The sequence below is a fragment of the Lepidochelys kempii genome, chromosome 15 (genome assembly GCF_965140265.1).
Source record: "Lepidochelys kempii isolate rLepKem1 chromosome 15, rLepKem1.hap2, whole genome shotgun sequence".
Taxonomy (NCBI): domain Eukaryota; kingdom Metazoa; phylum Chordata; order Testudines; family Cheloniidae; genus Lepidochelys; species Lepidochelys kempii.
The window spans coordinates 2,704,406-2,719,068 of NC_133270.1; the positions used below are offsets into that span (position 1 = coordinate 2,704,406).

Below are 14,663 nucleotides of genomic sequence, written 5' to 3' on the forward strand. Positions count from 1 at the left end.
CCACCCTGTGCCTAACTCCATGTGTTGAGAGCCAGAACTCAGGAATCCTGGGGTCTATTCCTGGCTCTGCCACTGGTGACCTCAGACAAGTGACTTCACTGGTCAGTGCCTCAGTTTCCCCACCTGTAAAATAGGGATAAAGATACTGACCTCCTTTGTAAAGCGCTTTGAGATCTAAGATTAGAAGCACTAGATGAGAGCTAGGTATTATAAACACTCTGGAAGGGAATCTTAGCACTACATGTAAGGGGTGTGGGGCTGGGAGCTGAGCTGTAATGAATCACTAGGCTGATACCAAAAAAGAGAGGGACCTGGAACTGAAGACTAAAGCTAACAAGTCACTTTAGCAGTAACTATGTTTGAAAGGGTCTGTGATGCTGCAGTTTAAAGATACTGGCCCTTTCCTGTGGGGACTCCTAGGTTCAGATCCTGTGGGAAAAGAAAAGGAGGACTTGTGACACCTTAGAGACTAACCAATTTATTTGAGCATAAGCTGTGAGCTACAGCTCACTTCATCGGATGAAGTGAGCTGTAGCTCACGAAAGCTCATGCTCAAATAAATTGGTTAGTCTCTAAGGTGCCACAAGTCCTCCTTTTCTTTTCGCGAATACAGACTAACACGGCTGCTACTCTGAAACCTGTGGGAAAATAGTGGAGCAAATCATCAAGCTGTCAATTTGCAAACACTTAGAAGGTAATAAGGTGATAAGTACCAGTCAGCAGGGATTTGTCAAGAACAAATGGCGTCAAATCAACCTAGTAGCTTTCTTTGGCAGCGTAACAAGCCTTGTGGATGGGGGGAAGTGGTAGATGTGGTCTATCTTGACTCTAGTAAGGCTTTTGACACTGTTTTGCATGACCTTTTTGACAGTACACCCTGTATTTTTCCTAGAGATATGCTTATGATATGAATATGGCATAACTAAGATGTATTTTATGCAAGATGGGTCATGTGAGATATCGTTGGAAAGGTTATGATGTACTAAATGTGATTGTCCTATTTGTATGCATGTATCATTTCTGTATCTGAAGTGAGGAATATTAACTCTGTATCAATTGCAAAAGTGTTTGTACCTGGGGAAGGCCCACCAGACAAAATGCAATCAGTCTAGCTGGTTAGTCAATAAACCATTAGGAAGGATAACAGGTCTTTGAAGACACTAATTGCCCCACCTTCCTGAGAAACTTCCTGGGATGCTGCTCTGACACTGCAGGGTCATGTGCTCTGGTACTGGTCACCATCTTGGACTGCTGCTATTTTTCTACTTGGAGGGGGTAGGGATCAAACTGGGAAACAAAGGATTCCCGCCATATGTTAATTCTATTTAAGGCTGGGGAGTGAGTTAATCAAGGTTTTTTTCACTCCATGCATCCGATGAAGTGGGTTCTAGCCCACGAAAGCTTCTGCCCAAATAAATCTGTTAGTCTTTAAGGTGCCACCGGACTCCCTGTTGTTTTTGTGGATACAGACTGACACAGCGACCCCCTGATACTTGACAACCAAGGTTGGTTCTTCACTGAATTCCCACCCAAGATGACTGCTGGAAACACCTACAACTGAACTGGGGAAGGAAGGACTGGACCCAGGCTAGAAGGCGTCTGGCCTGGGAAAGGAAGATCTGGAATTTTAAGCTGCAAGCAAGAGAAGTTTGTCGTCAAGAAATTCTGCAGCCTGCCTAAAACAACATTTCGGGTGAGAAATTCCTACTTGTAGCCAGTTTCTTTACTGTATTAAGCCTACTTTGTGTGTTTATTGTATTTGCTCATTAATCTGCTTTGATCTGTTTGCTATCCCTTATAATCACTTAAAATCTACCTTTGTGGTTAACACACTTGTTTTTTGTTTATTCTATAACTAGTCTGTAAAAGTCATAACTGGGGGAGGGGTAAAAACTACATTGAGGGAGGGGGTGGATTTCATGAGCCGTAAAAATCTCTATGCAGCGCAAGACAAAATAATTTTGGGTTTACAGCCCAAAGGAGGTGAGCACCTGAGTGCTGGGCAATCCCCGAGCTAAGTCTTCCCACACAGAACTGATCTCAGTTTCTGTGTCTTTCTCCAGCTGGGCGTGTCCCTACCTGTGTGTTTGCTGGAGGAGGCTTGCCCAGCAGGACAGGATGAGGGAGCCCAGGCTGGTGGCAAGGGCAGGCTCAGTGGGACCGCAATACATCAGGTGGCACCCCGGAAGGGGGGGGCAACCCGTCACAACCTTCTCATAAACAAACTAGGGAAATACAACCTAGATGGAACTACTATAAGCTGTGCACACAAATGGTTGGAAAACCGTTCCCAAAAAGTAGTTATCGGTGGTTCACAGTCAAGCTAGAAGGGCATAATGAGTGGGGTCCTGCAGAGATCAGTGCTGGGTCTGGTTCTGTTCAATATCTTCGTCAATGATTTAGATAATAGAGAGAGAGTACATAGACAGTGCACTTAAAAAGTTTTGGATGATACCAAACTGGGAGGGGTTGCAAGTGCTTTGGAGGATAAGATTAAAATTCAAAATGAGCTGCACAAATCGGAGAAATGGTCTGAAGTAAACAGGAGGAAATGCAATAAGGACAAAGGCAAAGTACTCCAGTTAGGAAGGAACAATCAGTTGCACAAATACAAAATGGGCAATGACTGCCTAGGAAGGAGTACTGCGGAAAGGGATCTGGGGGTCAGAGTGGATCACAAGCTAAATAGGAGTCAACAGTGTTAACACTGTTGCAAAAAAAGCAAACATCATTCTGGGATGTATCAGCAGGAGTGTTGTAAGCAAGACATCAGAAGTAATTCTTCCACTGCACTTTGCGCTGATAAATCTTCAGCTGGAGTATTGTGTCCAGTTCTGGGTGCCACATTTCAGGAAGAATGTGGACAAATTGGAGAGAGTCCAGAGAAGAGCAACAAAAATGATAAAGGTCTAGAAAACATGACCTCTGAGGGAAGATTGAAAAAATTGGGTTTGTTTAGTCTGCAGAAGAAAAGACCGAGGGGGGGGACATGATAACAGTTTTCATGGACATAAAAGATTGTTACAAGGAGGAGGGTGAAAACGCGTTCTCGTTAACCTCTGAGGATAGGACAAGAAGCAATGGGCTTAAATTGCAGTAAGAATGGTTTAGGTTGGACATTAGGAAAAACTTCCCAACTGTCTGGGTAGCTAAGCACTGGAATAAATCACCCAGGGAGGTGGTAGAATCTCCATCATTGGGGATTTTGAAGAGCAGGTTGGACAAACACCTGTCAGGGATGGTCTAGATAATACTTAGTCCTGCCGTGAGGGCAGGGGGCTGGACTAGGTGACCTCTCGAGGTCCCTTCCAGTCCTACGATTTTATTTCAAAGGCTGCCGTCACTTGGAGGGGAGATGCGTCTCAGCTTGGGGAGCAATGAACATCCAGCTGCATTAAAAGAAGCTTTTGCTCAAGAGGCAGCTCCGCAGTGAGGGGTGGGCGTGGCAGAATTCAATATTTTTTTTAATAATTTTGACAGATGTTTATTTTTAACCTTTTTTATTTTTAATCAATTTAAATGTGAACAGTTGCAAGAAATTATGGGGGAGAGTCAGACTATCAGGGTGCAGACAATCAGAATTAATGAGAGCAGACACTGAGATGTGAAAGGTGAAAGTTTTAGACCCATTAAAACACAAATTATCGAAACAGACCAAGGAAACAGCCATAAAGAAAACTCCTACATCTGCAGGCAGCAGTTTTCTTACTTTGCCGAGCTGCAAATGTTGATTATTGGCTCTGGAGCCATTTTTATGTCGGGGGCGTGGAGGGCGTGTATGGGGAAATGGACGTTTTTTCCAACTTTACCGATAAATATCTTGTCCTTCTGAGCCTCGTTATGGGATAGCAGTGGGTGCTGCAGGACAGGCTGGAGGGGCCTGGGCAGAGCCATGCAGAGTTCCAGGCTTCCAGCATTGGAAGAGTAGGGGAGCTGGAGTGGAATAGCAGGCAGTGGGGAGAGGAGGAGAGGCTGAAGCTATGGGGCATCAGCAGAGCTCAGCATGTGGGGAGCCCAGGACTGGAAAAGCAGGGGACCGCCTGGCAGGCCTGAGGGGCACTGGGAGAGCTGTGTGGGAAGCCTATGGCTGTGGGTTGGGACGGAGAGGCCTGGCAGAGCTGGCTGCAGGGAAAGCCCAGGGCTGGACTAGCAGCGGCAGGGGTTGAGCAGAGTACCAAGGGACACCAGCAAAGCTTGTGTAACTCCTGCTCACACTCTGCACTGTCACGCCCTCCCTTTCCTGAGCTCGAAACTGGCTCGTGCTTTGCTTTGTGAAACTGTCTTGTGTCTCTCCCCAACACCTCATCTCTTCACCCGCACAAATCAGGCCCCCACACCTCCCAGTGCCACTTCCCAGCAAGAACTTCTCACTCTCTTAACCCGATAATGGGATTCCAGTGAGTTAAACCAAATAAATAAAAAGCCCCAAACAAACCATTAACTCTTTCCTCCCCATTCCTGGTGGGGCACATGGTTCTTTTCTCCACCTGTCCTAAAAGTTGCAGAGAAGAAGGGGGCCCTGCACACCATGATTCCTGAGTCCTGGGTTGAATTCCCTGCTCATTCAGACTTCCTGTGGGACTTTGGCCACGTCACTGCTCCACTCTGTGCCCCAGTTTCCCCACCTCTAAAATGAGGATAATGACACTGACCTCCTTTGCAAGGCATTTTGAGCCCTGCGATAAGCATCATATACGAGCAACTGTGCTGTTAATACCCTGGATGAGAATCTTAGCCATACTGGGGGCTGAGCTAGAACCACTAGGCTGTCACCAAAAAGGAGAGGGGCCTGGAGCTGCGGGATAAAGCTGCTGTGTTTGAAATGACCTGTGCTGCCGGTGGAAGATAAAGGACACTGGCCGTTTCCCCTTCCGTTCCAACCCTGCCCTGTTTTAAAAAGCACGGTGACTGCGGGGGGGGGCACGTCCCAGCTTGAGGAGCAGCGAACGTCCGAGTGCATCACAAGACTGTTTGGGCTCACGGGGGCGCAGCAGCGCAGGGTTGAGGGGCACCAGCAGAGCTGGGTGTAAGTTCCCGGCCCTGGAACAGCTGGGGAGCTGACTGGCATGCACCCTTAGCAGCAGCACCGTGTCCTCTGGGCAGGGGGACGAGGAGTCGCCCCTCTGACCTCAGCCATGGCCAGTGCCAGCAAAAGCCAAATGGCGCTTGCTACAGAACAGAGTGCGGACACCTCCCTGGGGAGCACAAGGGAGTCCTCAGGAATGCCCCAGAGAGAGAGAACGGGGGAGGTCCTTTAGAGAGGAGGGACAGACGTAGGGGGAAGCATGGGTGGGGGAAAACAGAAGTCTTGGGGAGCCCTACAGACAATTCACTATGCCATAAAGCATGGGGGGAATTAGTGCTATTAGCCCAGGACTTGCCCTTTTGCTGATCACTTGGGGACATAGGAAAGGTTAAAGAAAAACATCTATTGGCCCAGTGTCCAAATGAAGTAAAGGGATATTACAAAATGCGTGACTCATGTCAGAAGCGGGAAAAGTCTGCAGGATACAGCAAGGCTCCTGGGCATCCTTTACCAGTTATCAAAGAAGCATTTTTCAGGGTTGCCATGGAAATCGTAGGGCCATAAGCCAGCCCAACCCAGAGAGGAAAAAGATGTATATTAGTCGTGGTGGATTTTGCCTCCAGGTACCCAGAAGCAGTCTCTGTCTAATGTGCAAGCTGAGACAGTTGCTAAGGCATTGTTCTCTATACTCAGCAGGGCAAGCTTTCCAAAACAGATCCTATCAGATTCTGGCCCAAATTTCATGTCCCAGCTATTTAGTGACTTATGGAGGGTGTTTGGAGTAAAACAGCTGAAATTTGTCCCCATCACCCAGAAACAAATGGTTTAGCTGAGAGGCTCAACTGACCCTAAAATCTAGGTAAACTGCAGGGCCAGTGACTGGGATGTAATGTTATCCTAGCTGTTGTTTGCTTACAGGAGATGCCCCAAGAGCCCACAGGGTTCACCCCATTTGACCTTCTATATGGGAGAAAGGTCAGAGACTCTTGGGAGGGGAAAGCAGAGGGGGAACCAGTGGCTGAATACGTGCAAAGGTTTAGGGAAGATTTAAAGTCTTGTAGGGATAATACCCCTCCACCCCCCTTTAAATAAGTTCATTCCTTGCTTCCCATGAGTTGCCCTGAGTAACCTTTGCTTGTCCTATGATATCTATTCTGTCGAGTAACAGAGCGAGAGAGAGACCCCACCCTTTTGGTGCCATGTGCAGCCCAAGAAGTGGGCCGGGTGCAAAAAGTAGCGTTCAGGGGGAGCACTTGTGGGCAGAACTGTCAGTTCGATGTCAGTGGGCTGTCAGGTCACTGTCTGTTCGTAGATCGCTGCTCAGCCTCAGGGATAGCTCGGGCGGAGCAAACAAGGTGCTGCGTCTATCCCACCACTTCAGAGGCAGACTAAGCCCTTGAATTGCACTTACCCGCACACACTGCCCGTGATAGCAGCAGCATACCGCACTCACTCTGCACAACGGGGTAGTTTGTGCAATCTCTGGGAGACGAACGGAAGACTAGGAGAGAGACTTACCTGGTGAAGGGATCGAGTCAAGCCCCCTAAGGTCGACTGGAAGAACCAGAGCCTAGCTGTACCTGGATAACAAGACATCTGGATCTGGGAAGTCTGGTTATTGGGAAACCTTTCCCCTGCCCCCTTCCTCTCTTTCTCTCCTCGTTTATCCCTGCTGCTATCATTTGTTAGCTGGGGACTTGGTAACCGCCAAACTTATTAACTTTGTTATTAAGGTGTTAGGGTAATAAATGGTATCTGGTTGCACTGCAGATTGAGCATAGAAACAAGTTAAACATGTATCACAATCATGACACCACTGGAAACGTGACCTGCTGTTTGATTTGATGACCAAATGCCATCGTGACATCTCACTGCAGAGCACTGATCTGTGCGAAGTGTTAAGAGGCAGAAATTCTGGCTGTGCTGCAAAGGCATCACCAGGCATTGTCCAGGAGGCCAGACTTGACTCACCGAATGGTCCATAAGATTAATACTGTGGGACCACAACACCTTACAACTGGTCAAATGCAGGAGGACATTCATAAGGAGATACCTAACACGCTGACATGGGAATAATTACAGGATCCAACAGTCTCTGGGCTTCTTCTATTGTTTTGGGCCCCAAAAAGGATGGGACCGTAAGGTTTTGTGTTGATCACAAGTTTAATGTGGTCACAGTTCCTGATGCCATTGGCCATTATCTTTGAAAACTCGTGGCGAACGGGGGAAGTCCCAGATGACTGGAAAAAGGCTAATGTAGTGCCAATCTTTAAAAAAGGGAAGAAGGAGGATCCTGGGAACTACAGGCCAGTCAGCCTCACCTCAGTCCCCGGAAAAATCATGGAGCAGGTCCTCAAAGAATCAATCCTGAAGCACTTGCATGAGAGGAAAGTGATCAGGAACAGTCAGCATGGATTCACCAAGGGAAGGTCATGCCTGACTAATCTAATCGCCTTCTATGATGAGATTACTGGTTCTGTGGATGAAGGGAAAGCAGTGGATGTATTGTTTCTTGACTTTAGCAAAGCTTTTGACATGGTCTCCCACAGTATTCTTGTCAGCAAGTTAAAGAAGCATGGGCTGGATGAATGCACTATAAGGTGGGTAGAAAGCTGGCTAGATTGTCGGGCTCAATGGGTAGTGATCAATGGCTCCATGTCTAGTTGGCAGCCGGTGTCAAGTGGAGTGCCCCAGGGGTCGGTTCAGGGGCCGGTTTTGTTCAATATCTTCATAAATGATCTGGAGGATGGTGTGGATTGCACTCTCAGCAAATTTGCGGATGATACTAAACTGGGAGGAGTGGTAGATACACTGGAGGGCAGGGATAGGATACAGAGGGACCTAGACAAATTAGAGGATTGGGCCAAAAGAAATCTGATGAGGTTCAATAAGGATAAGAACAGGGTCCTGTACTTAGGACGGAAGAATCCAATGCACAGCTACAGACTAGGGACCGAATGGCTAGGCAGCAGTTCTGCGGAAAAGGACCTAGGGGTGACAGTGGACGAGAAGCTGGATATGAGTCAGCAGTGTGCCCTTGTTGAAAGAAGGCCAATGGTATTTTGGGATGTATAAGTAGGGGCATAGCGAGCAGATCGAGGGACGTGATCGTTCCCCTCTATTCGACATTGGTGAGGCCTCATCTGGAGTACTGTGTCCAGTTTTGGGCCCCACACTACAAGAAGGATGTGGATAAATTGGAGAGAGTCCAGCGAAGGGATGGGATGATTTAATTGGGGATTGGTCCTGCTTTGAGCAGGGGGTTGGACTAGATGACCTCCTGAGGTCCCTTCCAACCCTGATATTCTATGATTCTATGATTCTATGCATACTCCATGCCCAAACTGATTATGTGTTAGACACTTTAGGCAGGGCCACGTTCCTGAGCAACCTAGATTTAACAAAGGGATGTTGGCAGATCCCCTTGGATACTGATGCACAGAAAAAACATCCAGCTCCCATTACTGATTTGTAACTTTTTGACTTCAAAACGTTGCCATTTGGGTTAATTAATGCAGCAACCACTTTTCAGAGGCTTGTTAACCAGGTATTAGCTTGGTTACAAGACTGCTGTGGCCTATATTGAGAATATGGCAATCTTTAGCAATTCCTAGCAGGGTCACAAAAAACATTTGAGAATTGCACTGAGGGTGCAGGTCTCACAGTCAAAGTGTCAAAAGGGGGCACTCAAAGTCATTGGGTAGGAGGGGGCCAGATTTGCTTGGATCCCTTGAAAGTGGACTCAGTTAACTGGCCTGTGCACCAAACCAAAAGCAAGTTCAACTTTTATAGGCTTGGCTAATTATTCCTGCAGGCCTGGTGGGGTTCGGTGTCACTGTGTCTGCTATCGCAGGTTTTGACTTTTTGCAGAAGTCCAACAAAGTGGTGTGGGTGGCAGCCTGTCAGAAAATCTTTGGTGAGGAAAAGGAAATTCTGTGAGAAAATCTTTTCTGGTTGGTCCTGATTTTGACAAGGGGTTTGAACTGTGCGTGGACGCCTCTCAGGCAGGCCTGGGAGCAATACTAATGCAAGCAGGTAAAGGCAATAAAAAGTATCCTATTGCTTTCTTAAGTAAAAAACGGACCCCCCTCCCCCCTACAAGGGAACTACTCTGTCATAGAAAGAGAATGTCCTGCAATTGTTTGCGCAGTCAAGCAGTTAAATCAATTTGTTTCACAGGGAGGTCAGGGCTCTAACACACTACTCTCTGTTGGTACGTTTTGTTCTGTGTAGGCATACCAACTCCCAACTGCTGCACTGGAGTACAAATCCATGGAAACATGATATGGAAATTGTACATATTAAGGGCAAAGAAAATGCAGTGACAGATGCACTGCCGAGGAAAGAGGGTTCTGAGATGACACATATGGATTAGCCAGTGGCTGACCCTACTGCGTCAATGTAAGGGGGTAGGGGTGACCCAGGGACCTCTTGATGCCAACAGACAGAGGGCACAAGTAATGCCTGGGGTTTCACAGGGACCCCTGGGGTCAGGTGTAGGCATAACAGTTCACCAAAGGGCAGCATGTGAGGTCTCTACTATGAGCCAGTATCCCCCTTATCATCACACTCATTGCAAAATGTATGTATGGATAATATTTAAGGAGTTGTGTGACTATATTGGCAGTTATGTTCTCAAAGCCTTGGAGTTAAGGCAAATAAACAGGAGAGGTTCCTTTCAGGCAGGGGCTAATAGACTGGGCAGACTCCCTGTCTGGGCATTGTGCATTGTTCGCTTCACATTAGAGGTCTATTTGCATATGGAGCCAGGTTCTACTCAAGAGCTTGCAAAAATCTACAAGAAAAAAGCATACAGTAAAAACCAACCAGCAGGGGGGTCCTGTTTACAAGTAATAGCAATAAGTCATTGGAGTACATCCAGGGGGAGGGCAAAGGTAACCCTATGAATCTTTCATCAAGGAAGCAAGTTGACAGTGTGACTTGTCTCATGATAGAAAAATCACAGCGAACCCACTCTGAAAAACACTGGAAGGACTTTGGGGAGAATATCTAATTCATAGAATTATAGAATATCAGGGTTGGAAGGGACCTCAGGAGGTCATCTAGTCCAACCCCCTGCTCGAAGCAGGACCAATCTCCAACTAAATCATCCCAGCCAGGGCTTTGTCAAGCCTGACCTTAAAAACTTCTAAGGAAGGAGATTCCACCACCTCCCTAGGTAACGCATTCCAGTGTTTCACCACCCTCTTAGTGAAAAAGTTTTTCCTAATATCCAACCTAAACCTCCCCCACTGCAACTTGAGACCATTACTCCTTGTCCTGTCATCTGCTACCACTGAGGACAGTCTAGAGCCATCCTCTTTGGAACCCCCTTTCAGGTAGTTGAAAGCAGCTATCAAATCCCCCCTCATTCTTCTCTTCTGTAGACTAAACAATCTCAGTTCCCTCAGCCTCTCCTCATAAGTCATGTGTTCCAGACCCCTAATCATTTTTGTTGCCCTTCGCTGGACTCTCCAATTTTTCCACATCCTTCTTGTAGTGTGGGGCCCAAAACTGGACACAGTACTCCAGATGAGGCCTCACCAATGTTGAATAGAGGGGAACGATCACATCCCTCGATCTGCTGGCAATGCCCCTACTTATACATCCCAAAATGCCATTGGCCTTCTTGGCAACAAGGGCACACTGTTGACTCATATCCAGCGTCTCGTTCACTGTCACCCCTAGGTCCTTTTCTGCACAACTGCTGCCGAGCCATTCGGTCCCTAGTCGGTAGCGGTGCATGGGATTCTTCTTTCCTAAGTGCAGGACTCTGCACTTGTCCTTGTTGAACCCCATCAGATTTCTTTTGGCCCAATCCTCTAATTTGTCTAGGTCCCAAGAAAGTCAAGTCAAGTTAGTTAAGTCAAGCTTCTAGAATGCATGTTTTGAATTTATTTTATATGTAACCATTTGTTTCCAGTTACTTCTACTTGCAATAATTTGAACTCTCTACTCTTTGTTTGCTAGACTTTGGCTTGTTTACACTATAAACATATCTAAGTGCTGAGAGTTGAGCAGTGCTGTGATCTCAGGTGTAGCTGGTAAGTTGTGGTGCATGGTTCCTTTGGGAGCAGAGAGTCCGTGAATACGGAGAGTGGCCAGTGGAACAGCAGCTGGACACTCCGGGTGGGCACTCAGAGGCTTGGAGGCTGGCGTGTGCCTATTGCTAACCTGCGGAGGGACAGCAGAGCCTGTGTACGCTGAGAGGGGTGGGCTTGCGTTGCCCAAGGCTGGTGGAGTTGGGGAGCTGACCCCTGGCAGGCATAGGCAAGACTTCTTCACGCTAAGGACAGGTGGTCATGAGGTGCCTCACAATGCTGGTACCTCTAGGAAGCGACACCAGGGGCTGTGCTGGGAAAGTGCGTAAGTCCTGCCCACACTATGCACCGGCACTGCCCGCCTTTCCTGAGCTCTAAATTAGCTAGTGCTGGGAGCAGGATGGGAGGCGGGTCTTATTCCTCTTTAACATTTATTAAACTAATTTGTTTCTCTCCCACCATCTCATCTCTTCACCAGCCCAGACAGGGCCCTCACACTTCCCAGCACCACTTCCCGAAGAGCACAGCTCAGGCAAGAACCTCTCGTCAGCTTCACAGCGAGAATGGGATTTTAGAGAGAGATTTAAACAACATCGACAAAAGCCTTTCCTCTCCATTCTTAGTGGGGCACCTGGTTCTTGCCTATGCATGACCCAAAGGCTTTAGAGAGAAAGGACTGGCTTGTGGCCTGGGATTCATGAGCCCTGGGTTCAATTCCCTGCTTTACCACGGGTTCTGTGTGACCTTGGGCATGTCACTTAATCAGTGTTGCCATCTGTAAAATAGGGATAATCATCTCTTCTTTGTCTTTAGATGGTGAGCTCTTTGGGAGGGACTGTCTTTCACTATATGTACAGCCAGCCCCCTGCACAGTGGGGCCCTGATCTCAGCTGGAGTCTCTAAGGGCTATGGGAATATCAATATTTGCTAGCAGAAGGGAAGCAGGGGCTAAAAAGGACCTTGATTTCTTCACGCTTGCTATAGGAATTGTGCCAGATGGATGAGGAAGGAAAAGAATTTCAACCCCAATTATTCCACTGTATTGAATGAGGATAGAACAGAGCGGAGCAGCAGCCGCAGTGCACATGGCACACCATGGGGAAGGAGCTGGTGCTGTTCAGCTTGTGTTGGATCACGCGGCCCTTCTTCTCCCATCAGTCCCAGTGCAGAGGCCTCCACGGGCACCGTCCCACATCTGAGAAGTGGGCAGGGAGCAGGTGTGTGGGAAGGAGGGCATGAGTGTGGAAGAAGAGGGTGAGTCCCCATGGCCACTGATCAGGGAGAGCTCACACTGGCAGCTCAGTGGCAGATGGGTGTTGGGCTCACCTCCCTTCACCCTTCGCTCCGGGCTCACTCCCCCTTCACCCCTAACAGGAGGTGAGACATGTGCCTGCCCACCCCCAGCTGGCTAACAAGCCCCACCCTGACTGCCGGATGGTTCTGGATAACTTCAGAATGAGTCACCGCCCACCACACGCAGGCTCGTCGTTCTGGCTGGGAAGGGGAGGGAGGAAAGAGGAGACCGCTATGGAGGAAGATAGAGAGGAGAGTGGGAGAGAGAGGAGCCACTTACTCCTACCTGGCTTCAATGACATGGCAGTGCAGGACCCTCCTCTGGGGCTCCTCTAGCACCTTCAGATCCAGGCAGATCTCTCCCTGAACCTCTTCATTGGGGTCCACGTGCGTCAGGTTGATCCAGCTGTCAATCCCTGCAATGGCGGAGAAGTCCATGTAACCAGCTCCCTGGCTCTCCCTGCCCCACCCACCTCGGGGGGCTGACGCAGCATGCCAGCTGCCATACTGGCCACATGCGCTCCCTGCGCAGCCCCCCACCCCGTGCCATGGGAGAGGCCTTAGGGGCGTTATCCACAGAATGGCCAGCCCCAAACAGTCAAAAATCACTAGTCAGCCCCCCAGCTCCCCAAAATCACGAGACTGGCTTAAAATCAGGAGAGCTACAAAACTATCACAATAGACAGGGGTTCTCTTTCCTCGCCTTTCGGTACCCTTGGGTGGCACTTGCCATCTTTTCCCCAAAGCATCAAAGGCTAGAAAAAATAACGAGGAATCCTTGTGGCACCTTAGAGACTAACAAATTTATTTGGGCATAAGCTTTTGTGGGTTAGAACCTACTTCATCAGATGCATGGAGTGAAAATACAGGAGCAGGTATAAATACATGAAAGGATGGGGGTTGCTTTACCAAGTGTGAGGTCAGTCTAACATCACCTACAGCCCCCAACTAAAACCTCTCCAGCACATCATCAAGGATCTTCAACCTATCCTGAAGGACGATCCCTCACTGACAGACCTTGGGAGACAGGCCAGTCCTCACTTACAGACAGCCCCCAACCTGAAGCAAATACTCACCAGGAACCACACATCACACAACAAAAACACCAGCCCAGGAACCAAACCATGCTACAAACCCCGGTGCCAACTCTGTCCACATATCTATTAAAGGGACACAATCATAGGACCTAACCACATCAGCCACACCACCAAGGGCTCATTTACCAGTACATCTACCAATGTGATATATGCCATCATGTGCCAGCAATGCCCCTCTGCCGTGTACATCGGCCAAACCAGACAGTCTCTACGTAAAAGAATAAATGGACACAAATCTGACATCAGGAATTGTAACATTCAAAAACCAGTAGGAGAACACGTCAATCTCTCTGGTCACTCAATAACAGACCTAAAAGTGGCAATTCTTCAACAAAAAAACTTCAAAAACAGACTCCAATATGAAGCTGAAGAACTGGAATTAATTTGCAAACTGGACACCATCAGATTAGGCCTGAATAGAAACTGGGAGTGGTCGGGTCATTACAAAACCTAAACTTAATTTCCCCAATACTGATTTCCCCCTACTGTTACTCACACCTTCTTGTTAATTGTCTGTAATGGGCCACTCTCTTACCACTTCAAAAGTTATTTTTCCTCCCTTGGTATCCTGCTGTTAATTGATTTATCTCATTAGACTGACCTCACACTTGGAAAAGCAACCCCCATCCTTTCATGTATTTATACCTGCTCCTGTATTTTCACTCCATGCATCTGATGAAGTGAGTTCTAACCCACAAAATCTTATGCCCAAATAAATGTGTTAGTCTCTAAGGTGCCACGAGGACTCCTCGTTATTTTTGCTGATACAGACTAACATAGCTACCCCTCTGAAAGCTGTCACCATCTAAAGGCTAGAAAACTATTTTTCTTTTGAAAAGGCAAGCTGAGATTCTTTCGTAACCACATGACTCCAAGACCTGGGGCTTGGATGCCAAATAGCCGGAGAATCACAACATCATCCTGAGAGTCAGCAACACAGGAACAATGCTGCCAGATGACCTGCCCTCTCCATCTGCCAATACCTTGCCACGCTGTGCTGCTGGGGGGAGTGGGGGTCGAGGGTGTTGCTAACTCCACAACACAGGAAGTTACCAGACAAACCCTGAAAAGTCGCTAGATGCAGCTGTTTAAGCTCTCAAAAGGAGTCAAAAATGTCACCAAACAAAATTTCCAGAGAATTCAACAGAGAATTTTATATATCGATATCTATCTATCTATCTATACACACACACCCGGGCGAGTATA

At 47.8% G+C, this 14,663-nt stretch overlaps 1 protein-coding gene across 5 annotated transcripts in view; it reads right to left on the bottom strand.

The window, feature by feature from the left end:
• The window catches only part of RASAL1 (RAS protein activator like 1), a 153,077-nt gene that overhangs the window by 111,567 nt on the left and 26,847 nt on the right, over positions 1 to 14,663 (bottom strand). For all 5 annotated transcript variants that reach the window (XR_012155094.1, XR_012155095.1, XM_073313149.1 and 2 more), the window contains exon 5: positions 12,647 to 12,776. Coding sequence is in view for 3 of the 5 variants with exons in the window: in XM_073313149.1 (XP_073169250.1) it covers positions 12,647 to 12,776 (130 nt within the window). In the remaining 2 variants the exon portion in view is untranslated. The remainder of the gene's footprint in view (positions 1 to 12,646; positions 12,777 to 14,663) is intronic.